Source organism: Pleurodeles waltl, chromosome 5 (assembly GCF_031143425.1).
Source record: "Pleurodeles waltl isolate 20211129_DDA chromosome 5, aPleWal1.hap1.20221129, whole genome shotgun sequence".
Taxonomy (NCBI): Eukaryota; Metazoa; Chordata; class Amphibia; order Caudata; family Salamandridae; genus Pleurodeles; species Pleurodeles waltl.
Genome location: NC_090444.1, coordinates 741,965,184 through 741,979,729, shown reverse-complemented (window position 1 = coordinate 741,979,729; position 14,546 = coordinate 741,965,184). Strand labels below are relative to the sequence as shown.

At 46.1% G+C, this 14,546-nt stretch overlaps 1 protein-coding gene across 2 annotated transcripts in view; it reads right to left on the bottom strand.

Moving 5' to 3' along the window:
- Positions 1–14,546, bottom strand: part of ANAPC1 (anaphase promoting complex subunit 1) — a 614,893-nt gene that overhangs the window by 17,138 nt on the left and 583,209 nt on the right. For both annotated transcript variants that reach the window (XM_069234703.1, XM_069234704.1), the window contains exon 46: positions 5,197–5,331. In XM_069234703.1, the coding sequence (XP_069090804.1) occupies positions 5,197–5,331 (135 nt within the window). The remainder of the gene's footprint in view (positions 1–5,196; positions 5,332–14,546) is intronic.

Genomic DNA, 14,546 nt, shown 5'->3' with positions numbered 1-14,546 from the left:
CTTAATGCCACAGTTTCTAATAATTCCGTGTCTCTGTATTAGTACCTTAAAGGCTTCCAAAAATAATGCCTAATCTCTCACAATCGTGTGCCTGAATAGAGTACCTTCCAGTGTGGCCATCTGGAGTTTCCTGGATGGTCCTGTCGCCTGCTTCAAGGTAAGTTTACTAGAAGTTGATTGTGACCCAATGATACCATGCACAGGTATACAATACATGAGAGTGATCAGTGCTTTAAATGGGAATAAATTATTGCAGGTACTGAACTGACTTGTGGGCTAGGATGGGGATAAGGGTAGGGCTAAAGGGTGGGGCAAAGAGGCGGGGCTACTGTGTGCATATTTAATAGTATCGAGATTTTCTTGGTGTGAAAATGTGCATAATGACACAAACATTTCTTGTATTTCTAGATTATTATTTTTGTCATTGCATTAGAGTACATTTGTTATATTCACATTTAGGTGTGTAGATTACCTCAGCACATAAAAGACATTGTACATATGTGTATCATGCAAAGTAATTGATAGTGCAAGAATACTACATTTTCTAGTATGAGCATACTATATGTTGTCTTCACTTATATATTTCCCACACGCCCATAGATGTGGCAGTCAGCACAACTACTAGGGTGTATGACTTCACAGGGCCTGACTGGACTCAGTGCCATCAATCACAGGGTGGCGCAGTCCCCTTCCAAACTCCAATGCAGCTCTGAATTCATACAAATGAGGCATTGCAGCAGCACAAGATGCTCCTCTGACAGACGTCTCAGCAGCACCTGTGCTACTGTACATAGCCATTTCCTTGGCTCATGCGTACCCGTACTCTTCTTGACAAAGGACAAGTTCCGGTACTTGAGAGCAGAAAATGTGGAAGTGGCGGTGAATACCAACCAGCCCCTTTAAAGCACTGAGACTCATGCATGTAGTCTTTTAGAGCAGCAAATCTTGCCGTGTGTGTACAAAAGAAGAAATATTTCATGACAGCTATAATGTGTGTCCATCAAGAATCAACGAAGTCCCAGGTCAGCAGCCAATCCAACAAGGACCTAGCCATAAGGAGAGCAATGGTGGATGGGATCTATCTGAATTTGTGTCACTTAGTTATAGTCACCTTCCAACAGTTCCAGTAGAAGTGCATGTTTTGCCAAGAGGCCCGATAGGGAGTCAAAAATGTAAACTGGCCAACGTTGGGTGCATCAACCCTTTTCAGTAATAAATCTACTCAAACTTCCTACAGCAGTGGTTCCCAACCTTTTGACATCTGTGTACCCCCACTTTATCATTAGTGGAACCCAGGGACCCCCACTGAATCATTATTGGAATCTGGGGACCCCCTACTGAGTCACTAGTGAAACCTTGGGACCTAATCTGTTAATATTATTTAATTTTCTGAGCAGTCGCGGACCCCCTGAGGAGGCTTCACGGACCCCCAGTGGTCCCCGGACCACAGGTTGGGAAACCACTGACCTACAGTATATACTGCTCCTCAGTGCTTATCTGTTCATTCAGTGCTGTTAGAGTACTCAAGGTCTCATCCATATTAAGAAAAAAGCGCAGTATCTAGTATAAAACAATTGGTCTTTCCAGCAGTTTCTCAGTTTGACACCCTCCTGATGGCCAGATGTGATCCTTGAAACATGAGCATGTGCTATGTGGGATTTCATGTAAGAATAGACCTTGTATCACTTAGCAGCATTGATCATGCTTCTTGAATTCCAAATCAGTATATTGCATTTATTTAAGGCATGAACTAGATTCAGGAGACTGAAATCTCCTATCCCCATTGTGCCCTATTCACCCCCCACTTACTGTTGTAAGGTTCGTACCCGTGTATACCTATCATCCTATAAGTACATTGACCCCTTTTGAGCCATTAACACAGGTCCAAACACAACACATTCAAAACTAACAATGCCCCTCCTCGCACCCCCACCAGGACAGCAGAGCAACAACACTCTTCCCGACAGACCAGTTAATTCAGTAAACAGGCTTCCAATTCCCAAGTGGAGAGAGAGAAGTGGAGGGACATCTACTCCCACCAGCCACACCCGTTATCATTGTATGTGCCTGTTAACAAGTAGATGCTGCTTTACAAGAATCCCACCATTCAGGCGACCAGCTATATCCTTTACCACGGGGAACAGAAAAATGATCAGATCAGCTCATTTGCAGCCGTGGGGTTTACCTTAGGTAGTTTTTCACTGTCCTTTAGAAGACTGTCCTCCTCTGATACCTATTCTATGGCAGTCAGTTCAGTTAGTGGGTTTCCCTCAAGACCTCCTATGAAATTGTTTGCCCACCAGAGCCACTGCAGCTTATCTCTCCATCCACCCAGCCCTTGTCAGATCTCAATCTATTCTCACTTCACCTCCTCTTGGGGTGTTGTTGCCAGGGTTGGCCTGGGCAACAGCCACCAGCAACCTCCCCCTCTGCCCAGGCCTCACTGTGATCACTGAAAAGTAGTGATTGGTCAGTGATTAATATCTTGAGGCACGCTGGGAACAAAAGCACATGGGATACATCAAAGCCTCTCAGCTTCCATTTGATCTCTAGGAGGGTAGAGCATCTTATTCTGTGCTGTGGGAATATTATAAACTTGGTATTCTCAATGAGATGTGACCCACTTTCTTCCTCCTTTGCAAGACTGCAGCTCTATCATTTTATAGTTTGTCAGAAATTGGTTAATATGCCATCTTTATGTTTAACTCTGTCAGTCGATTTCCTTCAGTCATCATATGGCAAGGTGAGGAACACCACTACAGAGTTAATTTTAGTTTCTAGTGTTCCCTCCTGGCTGTTACAGGAGGCAAGAATTTTGTCAATCTTGTTCTATGGTTAAGTGTATATTACATCACACCATCCAAAATGTCTCCAGTTGTTGATTGTGCTTGATACTTTGGGAATTGCAGTTGTGATTCTTGTATCAGACCCCGGCTTTATGTTGATATACGTTTGCCCTTATTTAAAGGTGGACACCTTTATCAGTTATCAGTGAAGGTCTACTTACAAGCGAGCTGAGTCCAATGTGGTTTCAGCACCAGCGTGTTGGAGCGCCACTTCTTTCCTGAGATCCTGTGGGATCCAGTCGTCGAAACTCCACTTCGATTCCTGACCCTTTTCACAGTGCCCTTTCTCTCCCCGAGAAGGAAATATAGAGTGCCCATTTTTATCAATTCTCATTGGAGGATCGATCTAGACTATAGTCAGGCAAAAGGCTAAGCCCCACCACTCTGTCTATAGATGCACAGTTCCCAAAGGGTCAACAACAGCCCACACCACATGCTCATCTCCAGGCCTGATGGTCCATGGAATACTGCTTCATTCACCCCTGAGGCAATGGTCGGTCGGAGGGCAATGCAATCGCCGTCGGCTCTTTTTTCCCCTGGGGAGGAGGGGACAATGCCATTCAGCTTAGCTGGAATCAGAACCTTGAAGGGCACGAACCCGCTCTCTGCTTCTAGAGGGTTCCAGGGCCACCAGCCACCACTACTATACATCTGATCCGCTCAGGTAGCCGGAGAACTGCAATTAGGCAGCGTGCCTCTTTTCGTAACAGCCTTTAAATGGGCTAGCCTGTTCGGTGCATGGCGGCTACCGGGCTCTCAGTCTTGGATTGCACTGGTGCCTCCTACGGCATGATTGTGTTGCAGAATATGCCTTTTAGCCTTGTTTATTTTATTTGATTAATTATGTATTAGATCCTTCTGTGCCCTTGTGTTGGTTTCTGTTGTGTCTTCAGTACATATTCAGCAAATGCTGGTCCTGGTATTATGGCGGTAATGTGTACCATATTGTGTCTATCCTTGGGATATCAGTGACGACCTTTGCATAATGCTGGCCCTGTGATCATGGTGAAATTCTTGGCATGTTGTGCCAATCCACTCACATACATTACCAGTTATATGCAAGAAAATATGTGGACTGTAGGGTGAAATACTGGATGGTTTAAGAAACAGAAACCGATTGCGTCTTTACTGATGGCAAGCCAAGCCCCGACCTTTTTAACAAATCACCTTCATCCCTACATTCATGAACTCTTATGAACGTGCCCTTTCACTCATTCATCAAACTATGCACTCTAACTCATGTAGTCTCCCGTGCACTCAGCCATTCAACCACATATTAAATCACAAACTCCTCCATTCTTCCACCCATTGACTCATTCCAACATTCAGGCAACAACCCAATGTGTGCCAATAAATAGCCATTTGCCTTTCTCCGTATGTTTTTCGACCAAGCTTGATTTTGGAATGACCTGGCATATGTGAAATGCCAGTCAGCACTAACTGGAGAGTAAAGGCAGGTAGCTAGTGGTAAGAAATCAGTGTGTATTTCTTACAAATTGGGAGGGGGCTAAGAGGTGGAACCGGAAATGGAGAGATAGAGGGCGAGGGAAAGAGGTCACGAGAGAGCGGAGGAGTCAGTGCTTAATTTGTACATAAAAACGTGCCGGTGCTCAAAGTCCTGCACTTAAACACGCGGCTGCTGCAATTAAATGAGGGAACACGGAATATTGAGGCGGCGTAATTCTGAAGCCATCTCGGGCCTCTTCAATCCATATAAAGCCCCTCCCTGCCCCCTCAGGTCACTCTAGCAGCTTTCTACTTTCTCCCTTTGTGACGCTTTTTCGTTTTTCCCTTCCTCCGTCTTTCCCATATCTGTCTTTTGCTCGTAGCAAATGCTTGAGGCAAAAGAATAAGCCCCGGCCCTCACAAATAAGTGCCGGTGCTCAGCACCGGAAACAACAAGCACAAATTAAGCACTGGGAGGAGTAAAAAAGTTAGTGTTTGCGTGCAACATTTGTCGCACAGCAAGGAACTTGCTGTCTGAAACCAGCTGCAACGTTTCGAAAGAATTTCCACACTTTAAATGAATTTTTGAGCAAACTGTTAGTTTATTTGCAACATTAGACCGCACCGAGGTTGGTTTAAAAATGGCCACACAATTTAAAAAAAAAAAAAAAAAAAATGTTAAACAGATTATCCCCGCAATGAGTTACATGTCCAGTGAACACTCTATTAATGCTTGGCCACAAGGTAATTGAGTATTATAGAACAAAGTCTCACAGAAAAGTCCGACCACACTCTCATGTATGAAGGAAATGTAGGTAGAGAAATAGAATGGAAAAAAAAAACAGCAGACGAGTCAGCATGGCAGGAGAAATGACAGGGGCACATCAATCAATTATAACATTACCTTCTAGGCCTACCGCCAACAGCTTCCGGGGAGTAGGGACCGAATGGTAAACGAGGAAGCATGCCAGCATATTCAAACTGGATTCGTCAGCAGGCTGGCCACTCAGGTAGGAGTGCACGGCCACGTCACCTCCAGCTGCAGAAAGATACCAAAGAAACAGCAAAATGACTACTTTATGTTCATTTATTGGAACTGGGAGACCATAGGTTACAACCTGTACCCAAAATGAAATTCTTAGCAAAATAGATAACAAAGTTATACAATAAAAGTAGATGAAGTTGGAACTAACTGCTTGTCAACCTTGTGCCAGACAAAGTAACAACTTTAAAAATTGACACGTCTGGCCTACTGCCTGGACCACTGTTTACCGCCTCGGCGAATCAGTTACCACCTCATTTGCTGTGCTGGTAACTGATCAATGATTTGCGACAGAATTATGTCACTATCTATTTATACATAGCAATGTGACTCACAATTAGGAGTGGATGTCTTTTTCACTCCCCCTCCCCCCCTTAATGCAAATCAGAATGGATGGCAAAACCCATTTTGTGGGTCGTAAAGACTTTTCCAACGCCGAACGTGGGCTTAATACTTTCCACATATTGTTGTACTCACAAACCCTTTGATTTTGCAGATCACAGGGTTGGGACATCCGAAAGTGCTTAGTACAGTGGGCCCCTGGTTATCCATTGCTGTCCCTGCACACCAGTTGTAACAACAGTACCCACATCGCTTAAATCCCAGTAACCAATGACAGCCCACGACATCAACAAAACATTCAACGGGCAGTACTTGTTATAAAGACTGTCTACTTTATGAGTACCGCAGGCATGGAGAAGAAGCTTGACGGAGTGCTTATTAATTTTAGATGGGAAATTTTGTCTTTTCGTTAAGTTTATGGAATTAGTGTAAAGGAACTTAAGAGGTGTACTTCCAAAATTGCCTTTTTTATTTTTTTTCCAGAGAAGCCCACTTTTTAACAGCAGGTCCTGGAAAAAAGGGTCCACAACATGGAAGTTGATTCACCATAATTCCAGAGGTGATAGAAGTGACATCACACACCCTTTGTCCTCCATTACACAAATTCCCTTCGAGATCTGAACCATGTTGGAGAGATTCCCCTGATGTTGCACACACAGGAACTCGCACTACAGAGCCTGCATTTGCCATCTGCCATAATTCGCCAGCAGAATGCAGGAGGCCATGAGGCCCAGCAGCATCAGTCAATCTCACCAAAATCCAGGATAGAGGCTGAAAATCAGATCATTACCTGAATATCCTAGACTGGCTGTTCCAGAGGATAAGCCCAAAACTGCTGTGTCCAGAAAAGCTCCAATGAAAGGGGGCGTCTGAGAGAGTCAAGTGTGACTTCGGGCACATTTATAGTGAATCCCAGCAAATGCAGGAGGTCCACTGTAGTCTGAAGGTGGGAGATGACAGTCTGGGGCAAGGTCTCTTTCAACAGCCAGTTGTCGAGGTAAGGGAAGACTGAAACCCTAACCTGCGCAGATGAGCTACGACCACTGCCATCACTTTGATGAACACCCAAGGAGCGATGGCAAGGCCAAAGGGTAGCATGATGAACTGAAAGAGCTCGAGGCCTACCTTGAACAGCAGGTAATGCCTCTGGGTAGGCAGGATGTGAATTTAAAAATACGCATCCTGCAAGTCCAAAGCTACCAGCCAGTCTCCTTGGTATAGGGCAGACAAGACCTAACCTAAAGTGAGCATCCTGAATTTCTCATTTTCGAAGAAGAGATTGATGGTTCGTAGGTCTAGAATGAGGCGAAGATCCTTGTTCTTTTTGGGTATCAGAAAGTAGCAGAAATAACAACCACTGCCTACTTCTGATATCGGAACCTTTACTATAGCCCCTTTGGCCAGGAGAGCTGCAACTTCCTCTCCGAGCAAGATCAGATGATCCTCTATCAGCCGTTCTTGAGATGGTGGTATAGGGGGAGGGAAAGATTGGAAAGGGAGGGAGCAGCCCCGCCGAATGATCTGCAAAACCCATTTGTCAAATGTTCTGGACTACCAGTGGAGGATATGATGGTGGATTCCTCCACCAACTGGACACCCATGGTCTTGCAGAACCAAAGTAGGAGGGCTTAGAGGCTGCGGCTGGCAGGGGGGGGGGGGGGCGGGGGGCTTTGGTGGTGGGTGAATTCTGGCTACCAGACCCACATGTCGGAATGCACGGTGTCCACGTCCTTGCACAGCCTGGGAAGCTTGTGCTGAATGGTGTCTGGGATGGGATTGTTGCGATGGCACGCCTCTTTCGTAGCTATGAAAGGGGCGAAAGGCAGACTGGGGGCGAGGTGTCGCTGAGAGGCCCAAGAACTTGGCCATCACCTGTGCGTCCTTGAAGCGCTTCAGAGACGAGTCTGCCTTCTCTCCAAAGAGACGAGTCCCATCGAAGGGCATGTCTAGGACGTTGGCCTAAACATACCCTGAAAAGCCAGGTATTCTCAGCCAGGCATGGCACCTTAAGGCCACCGTCAACGAAACCGCTCTGCCTAGCAAATCAGTTGTATTCAGACCACACCGAATGGTGAACTTTGCTACGTCCCTACAATCTTTCACTGCTTGGGAGAGGATGGCTTGGGCCTTCCCAGGGACCTTTGGCAGCACTTGCGCAACTGTATCCCACCAGGTATGGGAATAACGGCCCAAAAGGTATGCAGTTTCACCGACTGCAATGCTAAGCTGGTGGAAGAAAACATTATCTTTCCTCAACTAAGAAAGGATTAGGGGGTGCACCACTTAGAATTGTAGAAACGATTCTATATAATAAATACAAAAAGTCCCAAATTACTGAACAGGTAGTGACACGGAGTTTCTGTTAGTTTCTTCCAGAGAACTTTATTTGGTCAGAGACACTTGTTACGACAGTAAGTTCATGAAGACAAGCAGCCAAACAGCCAACGCGTTTCGCCCTAAACACTTGGGCTTCTTCAGGGCTGCAAGAGTAACATATGACCATAGAAGAGTAAAGTAACAGTTGTATTTATAACGTTGCAAGAACAAAATATACAGAATATTGTATGGTACAGAGCACAAAACACTATTGCTACATATGGTTGTGAACCAAGTCACAAAAGAGAAGAAAAAATTCAAACACAAACAATATCTCTGTTTTTAAATCAACCTCAAGTCATATATAATGGGAAGAACCGACAAGGAGGAAAGTAGAAAAGAGGAGAAGAAAAAAGGGAAGTAAATTCTAAAGATTGCACTTGTGAAAAAAAGTGTGCGCAAAGAAGAAACAAAGTGGAAACTATGAATAATATGATAATATAGTGAACCCTGGAACAAAGTAATACCAGCATCACCATGCCAAAGTGTCTAAGAGTCCATCACCAGACATATGGTAACATAAGGTGACAAGAGTTAAAACAGAAAGATGATTTACGTTGAAAAGGGCACATACCAAAAAGGGAGGTTCCAATTTGGATTTAGAAGTCGTTCACAAGTTATGTATGAATACGGACGGAGGTTCAAAAAACTGGAAATGAGAGAAAAAGGAGAAGGGGGGAAAAAAGCGATTCATAAAATCCAGAAAATGTCACTAGTTTTAGAAAAAGTGGACTGAAAACGTTGTATAGGCGTAGGGTTATATTGAACCATTAAAATATAAAAGCAATAAAGTAATATGTAATGTAAGCGGTACCCTCTGGAGTTAATTTAAGTACATTCAGGTGACCGTGCTACTTAAGCCTTACCTGAAATATGCAGATGTATAGCTGTGCACTGTTCCCAATATATATATATATATTTCCTCAACTATTCAGCCTCCTGGATTCCCTGTCCAGGGTGAGCAGCAGGGAACGTGTCATGGGAAGTTAAAGCTTGGACTACCAAGCTCTCAGGGTTGGGGTGTTGGGTAGGATCACCAGGGGCAGGGCGATGGAGGCGAGCAATTGTTATGAACACAGGAGCCCCTGTCCTGGGCTTGGACTAAGTTCCTAGAAGGACATCAGTCAGTGCTTCATTAAAGGGCAATAGGGGTTCAGATGAGGAAACCCCAGGCTGAAGCACCTCAGTCAAGATGTTAGCCTTGACTGCCACTGAGGGAAATTAGAGGTCAAGGACATCCACTGCCCTCTTCACCACCACTACATAAGACGCTTCCTGCTATATAGCTACAGTGGGTAGAGAGAGCAAGTCAGTAACTGGAGAGGTGTCCAGTCCACTGGCATCCCCTAGCTCCTCATAGCAGTCCAATGATGTTGGTGTCTCCAACTGGTATTCTAAAGGGTCCAGTGACCCCTCCCACTCTTCTCCCATACCTGGCTGCTCCACAAAATGCTCAGGCAACGACCTAGGATCAATGGGCCCTACCAGTGCCAGAACTGGCGTTGATTCACACTGCTCCAACTCTGAGTCGTTGGGAATGAGAAAGGGGCTGGTGCCGCCGGTGGCTACAGGAGCATCGGCGTCAGAATCAGCACCGGAGAAGGTCGTGTTGGCACCAATCTGGATCAGAGAACGGATTCGTGAGACCACATCAGAGCCAAGGCCGGAGCCATTGGCGTGGAACTTGATGGGGCCCCCTCTGTCCTTGCAGGGGCCCAAAGGTGCTCCAAAGGGGTTGGCCCGCTTGAATACTCGGTACATGTCCTTTTAAAACTCCTTTATTTGAGCAGGGGTGACAATTGCTCTGTAGAACAGTGCCTGGAACGCTGATGTTCCTCGCTCGTCTTGTCAGCCGATGGGCGAGGTGAAGTCAAAGTCAGTTTACACTTTTTTGTCTTGTGCCTCTTCCCAAAGTGTCCCAAGTACCTCAAGTATGACAAAGAGGCCCAGGGGCTCCTGGAGCGGTCTAGCAAACTTCTTCTCCATCAGGACCAAGACCTCCCAGGGGTCGCACTAGATGGCGTTGACTGCTGGGCCGCAAGTAGCTTTAGGGATGGCTCCCTCAAAGCTTTCGGCACCATGGCCCAGCAGTCCGAGCACGAATATGAGTCGTAGTCACGCTCGAGACACCACAAGCACATAAGGCAGGTGCCACATGGCTTAAACCCTACCTTTCTAGATGACATTATCGACACACAAGAAAAAAAACAAAATCGACAAAATGTGGAAAAAAGCTCTGTCAAAAAGACAGGAGCTATTCTACGGAACAGTATTAACTGATGCGGAAAGAAAAGAACTGCCGTCTGTGCCCCTGGGCGGCACCTATATAGTTGACCTCGATGTCACTTCCGTCGCCAATGACGCTGCACAGAACAGAGCAAAGGCAACCAATGGCATGCGTGGGTACTGTTCACGCACAAGTTTCTGGATCCAGCCTGCCGACCGGGAAACTCAAAGATAAGGAATCTGCAGACAGAAGTCTCTATCAGATGCATAGTGTATGCTTCAAAGAGAAAATGTGCTGCCAATTCACAAGGAGATGAAAACGAGTTTTAAACAACAATAGTGGTCAGGCCAAAAGGACCTAATTTATATGGAACGCATATATTACATATGAAGTATGTTATTGGTCTGATTTACGCTTCATCATTGTTAACAAGTGTAGGAAGCTGGCCTGGTGGGTACCTATGGTACTTACACCTTATACCAGGTCCAGGCGTCCCCTATTAGTGAAGTGTAGGCTGAGTCTAGAAGCCGGGTTCTCCAGAGGTAGCTGTGGATGGCCAGCCAAGGCCTATCTAGGAGATATGCAAAGCTCATGCAATACCACTGTAGTCACCCAGCACTTACACAGATGAAAGAACCACACAGTGTTAGAAAAATAAAAGGTATTTTATTTTAGTGACACAATTACAAAAAAGTACCTGATAGGCAACTCTCTAAAAGGAGGTAAGTAAACACACAAAATATGTACACTATTAATCGGAATTAGGCATAAAAGCAATAGAAAACAGTGCAATAGCTAAAGAAAAAAGTGACCCTAAGGGGAGCCCAAATCATATACCAAAAAAATGGAATGCAAATGAAGGACATCCAACAAGGTAAGTGGAATCTGTAGAGGGGAGCTGGAGGAACTAAGAACCCCAAACAGTAAGTACCACAGTGCTCCCCAGCAACCAGAAACAAAGGAGTAAGTTACTGTTTTTCTCCCACACCACCAAAAGGACAGAAAAGAAGAATAATGCACCACTCAGACAAGACTGCAAGAAACCAGAGGTGGATCCTGAAGAAGGAAGACATGAAAAGGAAGGGGACCAAGTACATAACTCGTGGAAGAGTCCGGTGGTGGTGGCAGGAGCAACTACACACCTGTCTGTGGTTGCAGGAGTTGGTCGACGATAGCAATGCAGCCCTGGAGTCGGTAAGGGGTTCCTGAGGATGCAGTTGAAGTCCCACGATGGATGGAAGATTGCAGCCTGTCTGTGGTGTGGAAAAGCCACTAACCAGCCCTGGCAAAGGCAAGAGTTGCGGTAGACGAAAAGTGGAGCTGCCAGGGACCAGCAAGGTCCAGTGGGACTCAACCCACAGAGGGACGTTCCAGGGGACCCTCAGCAAAGCAGAGAGTCCACAAAAGAAGAGGCAGCCTCTCCAGGACAGCCACTGGAAGAGGACCCAGCAGTCGCAGAGGAGCCCACGCAGCACAACTGAAGAAGGGTCCCACGCTGCAAGAGAATATCGCAGAGGGCTGTGCGTCGCACAGAAGAGTGCTGGGGCTACACAGAGTCTGAGGATCCTTTGGAGGAGATGCCAACAAACCTTGGTAGGTGCAAGAGAGGCAGTGCGCGGGGGTACTGTCCTGCGAGGGAAGGCAAGGGCTTACCTTCACCAAAGTTGGACAGCTGGCAGAGAGGACCAAAGTGACCACTCCAGACCACCACCTGTGTTGCAGGATTCACACAGCTCAGGATGACAGGACATCCATGCAGCCGGTCGTCGTCGCTGTTGGTGCCTTCGGATACAGGCACGTGCCCCCTTCACTCCAAGGGACATTCCTTCTTGCTTCTTGTGCAGGCTGAAGCCTTGCTTTGCTGGAGAAGCAATGTTACAGGGTGAAGTTGTCGCTGTTGCTGCAGATTGTAGGTTCCTGTGGAGTCCAGTTGCGGTTCCAGTGGCCAGAATTTGCAGTAAACAGTGCAGAGGAGTCCTGCTGGAGTCTTGCCCATCGAATCTGAGGACCCACCCAAGAGGGAGACCCTAAATAGCCCTGGAGCGGGACCTAGCCAGGGACCACCTATCAGGGAGGGGCTCTGACGTCACCTGCCTGACCTGGCCACTCAGATGCTCCCAGAGGCCTCTGCCCATCTTGGATTCAAGCTGGCAGAATCAAGGAGCCCTCAGGAGGAGCTCTGGGCACCACCTCTGGAGTTGTGATGGGCAGGGGAGTGGTCACTCCCCTTTTCCATTGCCCAGTTTCGCACCAGAGCATGGACTAAAGGTCCCTGAACTGGTGCAGACTGTGCACCAAATGTACCCTTCAAAGCATACCAGTGGTTTGGGGAGGCTACCCCTCCCAAGCCATGTGACACCTATTTCCAAAGGGAGAGGGTGTTGCCTCCCTCTCTCAAAGGAAATCCTTTGTTCTCCCTTCTTGGGCTGGAGCTGTTCAAGCAGCAGGAGGGTAGAAACCTGTCTGAGGGGTGGCAGCAGCTTGGGCTGCCCAGAAAACCGCAGAAAGCTGGTAGGAGCAATACTGGGGTCCTCTAAAGAGCCCCCAAAGTGCATGGAATCATACTTCCAATACTTGCAACAGGATTGGGGTATGATTCCGACATGTCGGAGTTACCATTATGTAACTGGACATAGGTAGTGACCTATGTCCAGTATACGTGTACAATGGTGTCCCTGCACTCACAAAGTCCATGAAAATGGAGCTGGAGTTCGTGGGGGCACCTCTGCTCAAGCAGGGGTGCCCTCACACACAGGTACCTGCACCCTGCCCTCTGGGCTAGATGGGCCTACCATAGGCGTGACTTACAGTGCCCTGGCAGCCCTGCAGATACACCTTGCATGGGCTCCCCAGGGTTAGCATAATACATGCTGCAGCCCATGGGGAACCCCTGATGCCCCAATGTCCTGGGTATCATATACTAGGGACTTACAAGGGGGCACCAATATCTCAAATGCGGGGTGTTTGTGTTCCAAGCAGCCAAGTTTAAAGGGAGAGAGCACAGTTACTGGGGTCCTGGTTAGCAGGATCCCAGTGAACACAATCAAAAACATACTGACAACAGGCAATTTTGTGGGGGTAACCATACCAGAAAGAGGGTACTTTCCTAGAACAATGTCTGATTTATGATCACTTGTAAGGAACCTTAGCACTTGCAGAGGACATAGGTGACTCCAAACAGGGAAACAGGTCTAGTATTTTGATTTGTGTCATTTTATTTTGCATTCCTACAAAGTGCACTGGGCACTTCCTGATGTCTTTCTTTTTAATTGAAAGTGTAATCTTACATTGCAAAATGTTAACAGTGCTCACCAGAACAATGTTTACAATCTGTTGTTGGCACTGCTTTTGCAACATTTGAAGCTCATTTACATTTTTAAGACAATTAAGCAGTCGTTGCACACAGTACATGTATACATATGTAATCCTGCCATGCTATTATTTCAAATCAAACTCACTATGTGTTCACTCCATCCTTTATGTGTTTGTTTTTCTTTTTTCTCTTAAGGTACAGTGCACTTTCTTACTGCATGAACATCGATACGCAAGACATTTCTATTCTGACAGATACATTAAAAAACTTTGATTTAAATAATTGCATAGATGCATTACATACGTATTCATTTACTGTGCACAGAGATTCCACGGTTACATTGTCCAATCATTCTAAGGTGCCCCAGGTGAACTACTGTACTTTAGAATACTTAGACCCATGTTCCACTACCTTATGGGTTGCTCCTGTTTGATGTAGCATTGTCACCACTGACTGCAGTGGTTGCACATGTGACTCATAAATGATGTCTAAGGACCACGTTGGCTAAATCTTGTCAGCAAATCTTCTGTAGAGAAACACTGTTGTTGACAGTCAACAACTGGGCAAAGCTGAGATCTTGGAAGTGCTGTGAAGGATCGGCAAGAGTTAGCAGAGTACGAGTTACGTGATTAATATTGTTGTGAAAAGTTCAAGGTTAAGTAGAGGGCTTTCAAATCACCAATGAAGTCATTCAGGGTAAATTTCATCTTGCCTGTACATCACAGGTTACAGGGATTAGAAGAGCAATTAACCATAGGTCTGAGCACGAATGATATGGATAAAGTAATGAAGCGAGAGCAATAAAAGGAAGTGATCAAAGCTATGATGGAGGCCTGAAGGTCATTAAAAATAGTGGATGCATAAGCATTAAACAGGTCTTACAACCATATTGCAAAGCACCCAGTAATAAAGACAGGTTGATTTAGGTTGGGACTCTTAAAGAAGTCCTAAAAT